General features: G+C 44.0%; 1 protein-coding gene across 4 annotated transcripts in view; it reads left to right on the top strand.

Annotated features, from left to right (window-relative positions):
- The window catches only part of LOC112113248, a 68,096-nt gene that overhangs the window by 7,236 nt on the left and 46,945 nt on the right, over nucleotides 1-13,915 (top strand). For 3 of the 4 annotated variants that reach the window (XM_029913852.1, XM_029913850.1, XM_029913855.1), the window contains exons 2-5: nucleotides 1,243-2,635; nucleotides 6,813-7,038; nucleotides 11,897-12,109; nucleotides 12,251-12,457. In XM_029913852.1, the coding sequence (XP_029769712.1) occupies nucleotides 1,243-2,635; nucleotides 6,813-7,038; nucleotides 11,897-12,109; nucleotides 12,251-12,457 (2,039 nt within the window). Of the gene's footprint in view, nucleotides 1-1,242; nucleotides 2,636-6,812; nucleotides 7,039-11,896; nucleotides 12,110-12,250; nucleotides 12,458-13,915 lie in introns of those variants that run through there. The other variant, XM_026647218.1, reaches the window with a different exon arrangement.

Raw genomic sequence — 13,915 nt, 5'->3', positions numbered from 1 at the left:
GCTGTGGACAGAGCAGCCTGCGTGGTATGGCTAATGCAGATTGAATTTGCTAAAAAGTATACAAATATTGTAGTTCTCTAGCCTACTAGTGTTCTGGAACACTGGCTTCTGTCTAAGGGTATGTGTACACTGCAGTCATGGGCTTTTGGGCCATCTTGTACAGTCCACACTGACGTACACGCTGCTGCAGCTTCACTGCTCTGCTACCTGAGGTAGCTAAACTAAAGATAACTTAGATATGTCTACCTGAGTTGTGATTAGTCTAGACCTACCCTAACACAGATGTAACAGATGTGCCTCAGCAGGCCTATATTTATGCACATAAACACAAGGCCCCCATATTTCTCTATCACAGAATTCATCCCTTAACAATCTCAACTTTCATTAAAAAAAGAACAGTTTATAATTTGTATGATTGTGAAGATTGCCTCAAAAATGTAAACCAGTGCCCTGTCTGAGTCTGTAAAGAGACAAAAACAAATAATGTTGGTTGATCCATTTTCATCCTTAAATCTCAGGGTAAAAATGATATTCTCAGCTAAGGAAGCCTCTATTAGTAGAGTCTAAACAAATGAAGCTGCTCACTCTAAAATGCAGCTGTTCTCTGTTGGTGCAAAACTAACATTGAATCAAGGGGTGAGGGTAGAGGGCACCCAAATGTTTCAAGTTATATCTTTTATTTCTTTGAACAACCAAAAACGTGCCAGGTACTCCACATAAGCAAGTATACAGTCCCTGCCCCAGAGCTTGCAGTCTAAACTTGGATATGACGACAAGTGTGGGTTATGGATAAATGAAATAGCGGAATTTAGGAGAGGAAAGGGAGAGGTGCAACAAAAAGATCACGTGGTTACACAGTAAAGCAGTGACCCATTGTTGGTTTTAAACCTGCCGTGGCCTTTTGAGAGACAAGTCATGGGGCTGGGGTTTGAGAGAGAGAGAGGGAGGTGACCTGGTAAACATTAAGGAGGGCATTCCATGTATGGGGATGGCTTGGAAGAAGGCAGAAAGGAGCAGGATTTGAGTGAGATGAAGGGGATATCTAGGCTGGCATAATTGGTGAAATTCAGGGAACCTGGGAGGGAAAGCAAAAGGAGACAAGGTTGTAGCTGAGAAGCAAGTAGCAGAAGCTTGAATTTGATAGGAATATAAGGAGCCAAAGTGGGGATTGGAATAGTCTAGATTTCTGTGAATACCAAGTTAAATGTTTGGTGTGTGGATTTTTTTTTTCCTCACCCCCAGATTTAACACCTGCAGCCACAGTGGATTGGAACACTAACTCACCTATACAAGAACAAATTACATCCCATGTAAGATTAGGCGTTAATTCCCAGATGCAGTTAAAAAGAAAGCTTTCTCATGAGGAGCATGACGACAGTGGTAACAGAAGCAGCATTTCCCCTCTATCCAAAATGTGTCCCCCTGTCGTTGCAATTTCTTCAGAGTCTGCTGATGAGGAACCAGCACCAAATCAAAAGGAAATTGGTACTCCTGATGCTTCAGGATCATGCAGCACTTCTCAGACCAGCCTTACTGAACCTGTTACCCTGACGCCATCCAAGTCTGAAGCCAAGCACACTCTATCACTGAAGAAGCTGAAAAATTCATATGCATCCATCCCTCCTCCTGCAGTCAAAGTGAGCAGTGCTTCTCAGAAGGCTGTAGATAGTAATGTAAGGAGATACCTTCAGAGCTCTTATTTCAACAGTCAGTTGGAACTCTCTTCCTTTAAGCTTCCTCCTCCTGAGGCAAGTGATTCTGCTGAGGTGATTAATAGCCGCCATGAAAGAACTGCCAAAGAGGAGGACTTTGCTGAAGATAACCAGCATGGAGACCAGCAAAACCAGAAAGGACAAACTAACCTATATGATTACATGGATGGAAGAGTTGCTTCGGAGCCTTGTATTGCAGTGGGATCGAAAGGCCCCAGTGACTTACAGGCTACTAATGATTTTAGTAGTATGAGCAGTGTGCCAAAACTAGAGGCTATGGATTTGTCTAGGTCAACATTGAACAGTTTAGCTTGTGAACCTGCTGTCTTTCCTGCTTTCAAAGAAGAAAATCTGCAGTGTTCTCTGCAAGTACAAACACTTTCTGACACTTCTGGTCATTGCAGCCTGGACTTCAAGGAGTATCCTACAACTCTTGTTCCAGTAATCTCAACTTTGCACAAATGTGGTGCCTCAGAGACTTCTGTAAGCTCTCTGCCAGACCATTCGTTTCAACCAATGTCTATAGCAAATCTTCAGATTCAAGACACGGTCCTCTCTCCATGTAAGTTTAGCCAACTAGCTTCGGAACGTGTTTGCTCTTCAGATGAAGAAGCTTCCCGTCGTTCCGAGGATTTAGGTGAAGATATGGAAGAATTCCCATCCATGTCTACAGAGAGTTCAAGTGCTTTTGGCCTCTTGTCTGAAACCAAACATTTGGGCAATCTCTCTGATGCTGAAAATTCTGCTCCCAAAGCAAGTTCCAGTAATACAAACCTAATGGAGAGTGAACTTCAGAAAGCCTGGGCTTTATCAGAGGGAGACATTGAGTTTCAGTTGAGTCAGTGTCAAACTGTGCTTGATGAAATTTCCCAGACTCTGTGTGCTGTGGAGGGCATTGATGTACTGCACATGAAGGAATGGAGGTAAAGCTTTATTTTTGAGTCTGTAGCTGTCAAACTAATGAGACCGTTGGGGGGGGGGGCAGGGTTGTGGTGGTCAAAGCATACCGATAGGCAGGATTCCTGACTCTCTGCATGACTTTAGGCATGTCCCTTTAACCTCTGTGCCTCAGTTTACCCATTTGTAAAATAGTGTGAGTAACCACTTCACAGGAATGTTTTAGGCTACTATACGTGGCAAATTTGCTGAACAGTCCTCGTTTTTTATTTCCTGCTCTCAAATGATCATAAATGTTGTAAGAAAATTTCTTTTGGATAGAATCTCTTCATGTTTGGTGTCAGCCCAGTGGTGAATTTCTTAATGAACTGTTGAGGAAAAGGTATCCAGCCAGTATGAGTTGTCAGTATGAAAACATAAATTAATGTGGTCAGAACAGGAAACTACTCAAATATCCAGGAACCTGTTGTCATGCCTCTCCAGCGTGCCCTCTTGTGGCCCTGTGGATGTATTACACTTAGTGCCCCTTGAGTCTTTTCAATTACAATTCAAAAACAATTACCCAGACCAGGTTAATTCAACCCTTCTTTGCGCGGTCTACTTTATTCACAGTTGCAGCATATTCCCCTTTACCAGGTTGGGTTTATTAACTTGTTCTACAGCAGTAACTCACCTGTTTAGTCTCTCCAGTTCATGCCCTCCCTGGATCCATGTAAAAGTCCTGGTCGGTTTCCTCCACTGTTCAGAAGGCCCCAGCCCTTTTCCCAGACATTGGTTGGACTTCAGACAATCCCCCATGTGTCATTTCTTAATACAGGAGCCTCCTAGCTCTCCTTCTTGGAGCTGGAGTTAGACTTTAGGCCTATCGTAGAGTCTCAGGCAGCTTTTCCCCACTCAGTCCTTCTCTGCTCAGTCTGGGAGGGTTCACCAGGCAACCTTCCTCTGCTAACTCAGGGCTGTTCAGGAGCCTCTTTATGCCCTGTAGTATCTGAGGGAGGAGGCGGTGTTTATACAGGCACTTCTCCCAGCTTATTCTTTATCGGTTGGGTGAGAAGGGAGACTTGCCCCACCCTCTCTGCAAGGCTCCTGGCCCTGGGCCCTTACAGGAACAGTGACAAGATTCCTTCTCCATTCCTGTGGCCACTTCCCCTCTTGTTCTATCCCCCTTAGGTCTCAGGTATAATAATCTATTGGCCCCTTAAAGAGCCATCCTATGTGGCGGGGTGGACTAACCTCTAGGTGCTACTGCATTTAAGAGGCAGACCACCCAGGGACACCCACATAGAAAAAATTAAATTAACAGGAAACACTGATACCTGAATGTGTTTTCTTAAGGAGTACAAGTCTGTGCATGCTCCACGTGTTGATATCCATGTTTTAAATTAATATACCTTTTGCCTTTTATGCACTCCTACCAATTAATCCAGCTTCACAGAACTGTGCAGTATTCCAAACCTCTGAGCAGCTTCAAGCAGTTGTCCCTTAAAAAAAAAAAAAATCCTCAGCCTGCCATCGAGATGTATGTGCGTTTCACACACAGCTCCCCTAAAAAGTTGAAAAAATACCAAGACTGGTAATTCAGTCCTGCACCAGAGACAGGTTTAAGGTCTGTTTATCTTGTGATATCAAAAAATTAGAAACAGACGCTTTATATCACTGGAAACTTCTAGTCAATGTGCATAACGAGTATGGCTGGAATACAGTAGTACAATATTGTGTCCCTGTTTTCCTTCCTGTAATACTTCTGCCTCCTCTTCCTCACACTAAGTCACACCACACACTGGCTAACAAAGTCTTTCAAATTTTCTGGGGTGTTTTATTTGGCATTCTTGTTCTGTGAAGGGCCTAAGGGTATAACATAGACTTCTCCTACCTACACTTCTAGGCCAGTCTCTTTAATTACAGTCCTAGACCAACAGCACCTGTTTTTTTTTAAAATGGAAACTTAAATTGCAAGCTCTTTGGAACAAGAACCATGTCATGAATTTGTGCAATCTATAGCAGAATGGAACACTCATCCTGATCAGGGCCTCTGGGAGCTAATGCAGGATAAATACTGCTAATAAACAGTTAACACTGTAGAAAAATCACTCTTCCTAACTCTATAGGCTAATGGTTCTGACTGAAGCTCACTGGCTTGTCTCATTGAGCTCCTAAGGAAGACTAGCAGCAGGTGTTTTGATTCCTGTTGGGTTAATTGACAGGGTGGCAAAGGTCACTTGCTAAAGCAAACCCACTTTGTGAACTCCTGCTAGTCCTGGATAAATCCCTGCAATAGATGCAGGGGTAATGGGTTTTCTTTCCAAAGGCTCATCTGGATTAGGATGCTGTTGTCTTTGCTGAACCCCAGAGAGCTAGTACATCCCATCATACTTCCGAAGTAAGCATAGTTCTGTGATTTGAAATTTATTAGATGCACAACTGTGATACTTTTCTGTTAGTCTGGAGCAGACATAAGCACCCTTTAGATAGTTGCAATTTTCAGTATTCCTGTGGTCTCTGGAGCACTAAAGTACTTAAAATACTGGCACATCATTGCACCACTGACCATACAGAACATATATATGTTACAGTTATATACAATATAGAGGAGAATTATTTTTTATTGCATTTGGATAGAGCACCCCAATGGAACTTATTGCTAGTATTTATGTGCTGTCATGTTGAGGGATCTCTATGCTTATCCCTTGCTAAGATATATTGCTTTTTTTGTTTATATAACAATTCATGATACAGTTTTAACATAGCTCTTCAATTCTTAAAGAAAACCGAAGTTGAATCCTTTGCGGAAGATTGAGTCACTTCTCTGATATTTATTAATTGCTTATTTCTTCGTCTTCGTGTTCTTGTTCTTCTTCTTCTATCATCATCATCCTGTTCCTATTATGCCTCAGACGTTTAGGGCAGTGATGAAGCTCCTCTGCTCCTGTCTGTTTCTGGCAAGTCTCTCAATGGTTCCCCGGCTGTGCCCCAGGTTTTTCAGCTTGGCTTCCACAGCTCTTCGCCATGTTGTTTTTGGGTGGCCTTGTTTTCGCTTGCCTTCAGGTGTCCATCTTATTGCTACTCTGGTGATGAAATCAGTTTCCATCCGAAGCACATGGCCAATCCATCTCCAACACCACCTGGCAATGATGGTGCTCACATCCTCTTGGCTGCACTGTGTCAATAGAACTTGGTTTGAGATTGTTCTGGGCCAAAAGATCCGGAGGATTTTTCGGAGGCAGGTTGTATGGAATGAAGACAGTTTGGACTTGTCATACTTTCTCATTCCCCAGCATTCTGCACTATAAAATAGTGTTGAAAGTACGCAGCTCTGATAGATCTTGAGTTTGGCTTTGGTGTTGTATTTTGATGATTTCCAGACTGTATTTAAGCTCCTGAAGGTGTTCCTGGCTTTATTGATTTTGTTCTGGATGTCCTGGCTTGTTCCACCGTCCTGGCTGCTTATTTACATAGGTGTAAATCTTGGAGGCAGACAATTATTCTGTAGAATAACCTTAAAACTTGTTGATTGCTGAAGAGAGACTTACAGATGGGAAAAAAACCACAGTGTTTGAGAGAGATCAGATTTGCTCATGTGCCTAGGTTGTTAAGCAATGACCAAGCCTGGAAGTCATGTGGATTTGTCAAACATTGCAGCAAGTAAATAACAGTATTAGAAGGTGCAGCAATCCTATCAGGGTAAGAACAGATGATACCTAGGTTCCAAGGCCAGAAGGGACCATGGTGATCATCTAATCTGACCTCCTGTATAACACAGGCCATAAACTACCCCAAAATAATTCCTAGAGCAGACCTCTTAAAAAAACATCCAGTCTTGATTTAAATGTTACCAGTGATGGAGAATCCACCATGAGCCTGGCTAAATTGTTCCAATAGTTAGTTACCCTCATGATTAAAGTAGGTGGTTGTATTGCTGTACATTGTAAGTGAAATGTTTGAGGGTGGCGGTAGGTTCAAAAATACAAGAAGTAGGATATGACCCTCTAGTTCTGATTTGATTTCTGGTGGAGTAACTTTGGGAGCGTGGTAGGTAGTTCATCTTATATGCAGCTATAGAGTTCATCTTGTACGTAATTTATGGCTTCAAAACTTGCATCAGTCAGAATAGCTGCTTATGCAAATTGAAAGCTTAATAAGTTAAATATTGCCAGGTGACTGCTTCATAATTCTGCGCTTTTTTTTTTTTTTTTTTAAATAAAGAGAACAGATTGAAAACTTGCAGAAAGATACAAAAATGCCAAAGACCTACATTGCAGTGGTGGGGAACACCGGGGCAGGGAAAAGCAGCTTGTTAAATGCCTTGCTGGATGAGGAAGCGGTGCTCCCTACATCTGCCATGAGAGCCTGCACTGCTGTGGTGGTGGAGATATCCAAGACTGGTGGGAAGAGTCTATATGAAGCAGATGTGGAGTTTCTTTCTAAAGAAGTAGGTAGCAAAGATAAATCTAAATATCCAATGGCTAAATTCTGCCAGCAGAATGGTTGTATGACAACATTGGGAGCCTATGGTGTTAGGGTAAAGGGGTTAAAGAAAAGTAATTTCATTCCTGTGGAATGCAGATGCATTTTGTGTTGGCACACAACATTTCATGGGCAAAATCTGAAATCTATGACCTGTCTGTCTTCTCTCACTCCCTGTCTCCTCATGGATGTGTCCTCTAACTTTGAATCCTGAAACCCATTAACCTAAGTTGGATTGTCTTGCTCCCAGTCTCCATCCTTTATGGGTTTCACTACACTCCTGAGTGAACGTTCCAGTTAGCACAGATCCTGTAAAGCCAATCTTCAAAACTAATGGGCATATTCTTCATTGCCCGTGAGGGTTAGCCACTTGACCCATAATCTTTTCAATGCCATTTGAACAGTTTTACTATCATCTGAACGCTATTCATCTGAAAATATTGGGTACCCCTCTAGATCTTTGGGGTTGTATTATAATTTGTAGGGGTTTCATAGATTCCATGGCCAGAAGGGATGACTATTATCATCTAGTCTGACCTCCCGTATGACACAGGCCATAAAACTTCCACAAAAATTCCTAGAGCGTATCTTTAAGAAAAACATCCAGCTTTGACTTAAAAATTGTCAGAGATGGAAAATTCACCACGACCCTTGGTAAATTTGTTCCAGTGGTGGTTCTCACTGTTATAAATGTGTGTCTTATTTCTGGTTAGAAGTTAATAGGTTTCTAAACCCAGAGAGAAGTAACATAACTAAATATAATGAGATAAAAATCTCTCTGGCATTGTTCCAAAGAGATGTTAAGGTTTGTGGGGTCTGTGATGATGGTAACTTGACCTTTTTAGCTGGATGGTACTTTTACAATTTACTGTGCCAGGGTTTGAAAATTCCACTTGTCCTTGGTGAGCAGGATGTTTTCCCCAGGGAAGTGCCATTAGCCTCTTCCTAATTTAAGCTTAGACTTGCATTTAATTTAAAAAATGGTTTTGGGTGCCTTAATTGTTGGGTGCCCATTTGAAGGAGCCTGATCTTCAGAAATTGCTTCCCTGTGAGAATCAGGCCCTTTGAAAAATGTCTCAAGTTTTGCGCACACAATTACGGCCTAAGTTTCTTCTTTGAGTGGCCTCACCCTTAGAACGTTTGAATGGTGAGGGGAGAGACTAGGGGGAGCTTGTGAGCACTCCAGGAGGCACAGCTAGTAAAAATTCCAGTCTGAGCACACCCAATAGGTGCATCCCATGAGTGTGAATATGCAGAGCCCATTTTGAAGAACTTTGGTTACAGGTAAGTAAACTTCATTTCTTCTTCAAGTGCTGGTCCCTATGTGTTATCTGCCATGGGTACACGTGTGCTCCATGTGCCTGAGACAGGAGAATTCTTGCAAGTAATGTCCATTGGTCTGCATCTGTGCTCCTGCTGTCCTCATGCTCTGCACTAAGATCATAAGTGGTAGGGTGGACCAATTGCCTCTCCAGTTGCTTCATCAGTTTTATCTTCAGTGTAGTTATACTAACAGAACTGTTAATGCTAGCTAGTGGCTGGATAGCGTCCCCTCCATGGGGAACCTTCCCAGCTTCCTGGTATGGAAATTAGATTATATCCAGAATACTGGGCTTTAAAAGCTGCATCTCCTGTCCCTGCTCTTTTCTTGTCAGTGATGACCATCAGCATTGCCTGCACTGCCTCAGGGAAGCTCATCTCTTCACCAAGTGCAGTATCTGTTGTTTCTACCCCAGCCGCACCTGTCAGGTGTGGGAATTCTGACTTCATGGGGAAGGCTATAAGGACCCAGTCAGACCCAGGCTAGGGGAACCTTCCTGTACATTGGCCAGAGTCCTCAAGTAGCGCGCCTCCTAGCATGAGGCCTAATGCAAGTGTGAGGAAGATCACACCTAGGGACCCTCCATCAGGGTTTGCTCAGGAGAGCAGGGGACACTCTCATAAGCACAAAAGCAGACCACTCTGAAGAGGGCGATCCTCCCCTTCCCCCCACCCTCCCCAACTCCATCCAAGTCAGGCAAGTCTTCATCCCCAGGTCCCAAAGACTTAGCATGTCTTGAGTCCCAGGGCCACGCTATAAAGGTGCATAGGAACAAGGTTCTGCCGATACTAGACTCTGCACTGGCAGCGCTGCCATTGGCAGGTACCATCTGCAGGCCTTCCTGGAGCCCTAGGCACGCCTAGCAGTATGAACCAAAGGTGGTGAAACAAAGTAGGCCGTGTCAGAATAGTAACATCAGGGTATCCACTAACCAGGTAAACTTGTTCCTGATTGGAGAGAATGGACAAACACACAGGCCCCTCCTAAAGATAAGGATGGGATGACAGAATAATGGATGAGGGTGTTTTGTTCAAACTAGGAGGTACAAGTGTTACCCGCACACTCTAGGGGCACCCCACTGTTACCCTTCAGTGGGCTCCTGGGTTAATTTAGGCACCCCCACCCTAACCCAGTTCCTAAGGCTCAAGGCCACCCATACCCAATTCCTAGGGCTCAAGGTGTAATCTTCTGTGGGTTTTGTGGGGCTTTTTACCAGTAAGAGCCTTACACAGTAATATCCTTAACCTCTATTTATTAACAGTTACCACAACAGAATACAAATGTTAAGCATACAATGCTCACCACTCCCAATAAGTCAGACTAACTTTTCACTCCACGAACAGCATAGGAGCAACACAGAGACACAGCAGCATTAACACCACCATTGAGGTTGAAAGTCAGAGAACCACCAGTACTGACAAAGCACCCATCGGGAACCTCAGTCACCGGCAGTAATGCTGCAACCCCATATGGATCCACCAACTCAGAGCCTTCCTATGTCAGCTCCCTTGGTGTGGGTAGACCGAATCGCGCACACTGCAGGTAGAGCAGGACTCCACTCCAGGGGACATCTTTGTTTTCCTGGATCTGCAATCTCCTCTGTTGCCAGGACTAGCGAGCTCTTGACCCCACCCGGAGACATGGGCTATGGGAAGAGAAGTCTGTCTCTCCTCCCCCCTTCCTCCCCAGTTTGGTCTAACAGCTACAGCTTTCCTTCGATAGGATCAACTGCCCCATTGATTGTCAGACCTGACCTTGTTATGGGGGGAGTCAGTTCCTCCAGTAGATTTGTCATTGCCTCATTGATGGAGAACAATCCAAACAGGAGATCAAGAGCTTCCTGGAACCAACCTCCCTAACTCAAACCAGGACATCCCCTTCCCCCCCCCCCCCCCCCGGCCCCGGGGGTCCCCCCCCCGCCTTGGGGCCCCCCTCCCCCCTTTTGTCTGGCCCTGTTGGGTCCATGGGCCCCATACACACAACACCCATGGTCTGTGTAATCTAATAAGGAGTCAGATCACCCGTCTCCTCTAAGAGAACAACCAGAGCTTCTTTCTGAGCCTACAGAAGAGGAAGAGTACGGTTCGGCTGGTACTGACAAGGGTATCTTCTACGGTTAGATGTTCGGCTGCGTATGTGTGTTCTCCCTGTGTGCTGCCCCAGCTCTGTGAAGACAGCCGGCACAGCAGACCTTTAGCGAACCACGCAATGACCACAAGATCCGTTAAGGTCTGAAGGCACCAGGCCAGGATTATTGTCGACAAACCACAGTGATAGCACCTGGTAGACTCTACGAGGAAACTAAAACATGTATGCCAGTGACAATGGACGCAGCTCAGTGGATGGCGGGACTTTCCATTTCCCCCCTCAGCTGGACCAAGACACGCTCTCTGAGAGATCTCTCTAGACCCTGATACAAACAAGTTTCGTGCTGCCCCCCTGACATAGTTACTGCTCCCTGATGTGGCTAGTTATCACCCATCTCCTTGTACATGTTGGTTCGATTTAAAACATCTCTATTCATCACACTGTCATCCTGACCGTCTCTTTTAGGAGGGGTCAGTGTGTTCCTGTTATCCTTGGGGAATGTTTTTGTACCATCCTTGATATCGAAGATGTTCTGGTACCACTTGATATCGGGATGTGTTTGCCTGAGTACTCTGTGCCTAGCACTTCTTAGGAATGTGTGTTTCTGCAATATCAGCCCTGTTCTTGCCAGATTCTGTGAACTCGCAAGCAGGCAGAGCCTGATGTTTGCTTACAGCCTCACTTTTGCTAACTTTGCTTTATATCAGCAAAGCTTGCCCACTACTTTAGCTCAGGCCTCATACCAAGCCTCTGACACAAGGGCTTATATCTCAGGCTCTCTTCCTACTACATCTTCCTCATGATTATATCGACCAGTGAGAATGCACCTTTCTTCAGAAAATAATTGAAGTACAAGTGGAAAAGTAGATTAAAATCAATGACTTAAATGGAGGATTTCTACTTGGTGATTTTAAATCATGATTTAAATCAATCCCCCGTCACCTTGTAGTTTTAAAAATAAGAATGTGGCTCATGCTATATGTTGGAACTATCTTTTCAGTAGCCATTCTTTGTACCAGTTGTTGGCAATGCTGTTGATATTGTATGTTTAATTTTAGTGCTTAGGTGCTATGGTAAAAGGGAGCTGTATAAATATCAGAGGGGGAGAATCAGAGCTGAGTGGAAAACTTTTCAGTCTTCAAGAGGAAAAAACCAAAAAAAGCTTTTAAAAGTGTTTGAAAATATTTCCTGTTTTACTGACTAGCTGGTGTAATCAGTTAAAAAATGTTTCTTGGTCTCAGCAGAACAACAGTAATAGAACGCACTTCTCTCTGTATGTGGTAAAAATACCTTAGGGCAAACAGAGCATCTAGTCTTGATTCATTTTAACTTTAATAGTTATTCTACATATAACAAATTACAAACTTACTCTTTGGGAATATTGTCTCAATTGTTTCTGTATTTCCCACTGCAGGAGTGGGATCATGAGCTGAAAGCTCTCCTAGAAGATATGAAAGACAAATCTGGTAACTTAAAGAAACGATGCCCAGATCGCAAGACTGAAGCTGGCGCTGCCTATAGCCGTGTGAAAGCTGTATATGGGACGATAGCAGAACTTCCAAAGCTGATGGAGATGAAGGAGGTGACTCAGCATCTTGGGACAGTAAAGCACATCTCTGCAGAGAAGGTAAACACAGCATGATTTGACGTGTGACCTTCCTACATCTTCACCCGTTCAGGCTATTTCACATTGATATAGATGATAAATGGAGTAGCTCAGCCTATTGCCTGTAGTGAACCTTACTCTTCTTTTCTCTCCATTGCTTAGGCAGCAGATTTCCGCACCAAAATAGAGAAATTCATTGACTCTCGGACTGATAACTTACGCGACATGAAAGGTGGAGAATTTTGGCCCGTTGTTAAATGTGTCAAAATCCGTGTTCCCGGTGCTGATGTCTTGAAGACTGGGGCAGTGCTGGTGGATTTGCCTGGAATACGAGATTCCAATGCTGCCAGGGATAATGCTGCCAAAGAGGTAAAATGGCATCTCTGAAATTGCAGCCCTTTTAAGGCTGTGGTTTGTTTTGTTTTGTTTTTTAAACCCTTGTGTCCCTTCTGGTTCTCAGACCCTGATCTGCATTGGAAACAGCATCTTCCTCCTTAACTGCTATATAATGCTTTTGCACATATCATGTCATTCAATATGCATTGAGAGCATGAGCAACCTCTTCCCTTTTCCCCTGGTTTTCAAACATAACTATTTGCAACACCATGTAATTAATGTGTGACACTTGCTGCTGCATGATGCCATAGTGACAAGCTGATTACTAAAACTCTAGGATTCTATGGATAAGTGGCATCCACAGCTGCACTAATTAGGATAAAATTACAAGTGCTATCCACCTTTGTGCTTCAGGGCATATACTGATTGTTATTTGAGGTCTGTAAATAATCACCATAGATGTTATCATATTGCACACTGTAGCACAGGGGTGGGCAAACTTTTTTTGGCCCAAGGGCCACATCGGGATGCGAAACCGTATGAAGGGCTGGATAGGGAAAGCTGTGCCTCCTCAAACAGCCTGGCCCCCGCCCCCATCCGCCCCCTCTCACTTCCCCGACTGCCCCCCTCAGAACCCCTGACCCATCCACCCCCCCTTGTCCTCTGACACCCCCCCCCGAACCTCCACCCCATCCAACTGCTCTCTGTTCCCTAACTGCCCCCCCCGGACCTCCAAGGGCTGGCTTTTAACCCTTTCAGGGCCGGAGCAGAGTGACCACCCCACTACACACACTTAGGTGCCCTGAGGACATTTACCCCTCCCTTAGAAGGATGGATTGCTATTAGGGACTGATCATAGTACTAGATAGACCATTGATCAGTTCTCCTATAGCAATATAATGGCAGAGTTCTTTTTTGGAATTGATGTTTTACACTCAGGCCCTCTTCACAGTACAAGCGAGTTTTTGTAAGCAGCTGGAAGAACTGTTAACCAGTCAGAAGTAACACAGCTGTGTTTGTGTCTATGCAGACTTTTTCTGCCATTGCAATCCCTTTTGGTACATCTCAATCAGCAACACTGCTAAATTGTGTTTGAATTAATACATTCTGCGAAAATCTGGGCAACTGTCTTATAGTGTCTCAGTAGGTTACAGAGTGCAAAAAAAACCTGATTAACATTAAATTTGGAAAATGGTTCACCACTGTTAGACACATGTAACTGTTATATAGCAACTCTGAAAGCCTCGGCACGTAAATAGATTTGGAATTCTTTTCTTTTGCATTATCCATCTGGAGCTTCCACTTAATATTTCTAAGGGCTTGTCTCAACTTACCAGGGGATCGATTTAGCGAAGACCCGCTAAATCGACCACCGATTGCTCTCCCATTGACTCCAGTACTCCACTGGAACAAGAAGCATAAGGTAAGTCGACGGGAGAGTTTCTCCCGTCAACCTAGTGCGGTGTAGACACTGCAATAAGTTGACCTAAG

Source organism: Terrapene carolina, unplaced genomic scaffold (genome assembly GCF_002925995.2).
Source record: "Terrapene carolina triunguis isolate 2854851 unplaced genomic scaffold, T_m_triunguis-2.0 Scaffold58, whole genome shotgun sequence".
In the NCBI taxonomy this organism is placed as follows: Eukaryota; Metazoa; Chordata; order Testudines; family Emydidae; genus Terrapene; species Terrapene triunguis.
This window is presented reverse-complemented; position numbering and strand designations above follow the sequence as displayed.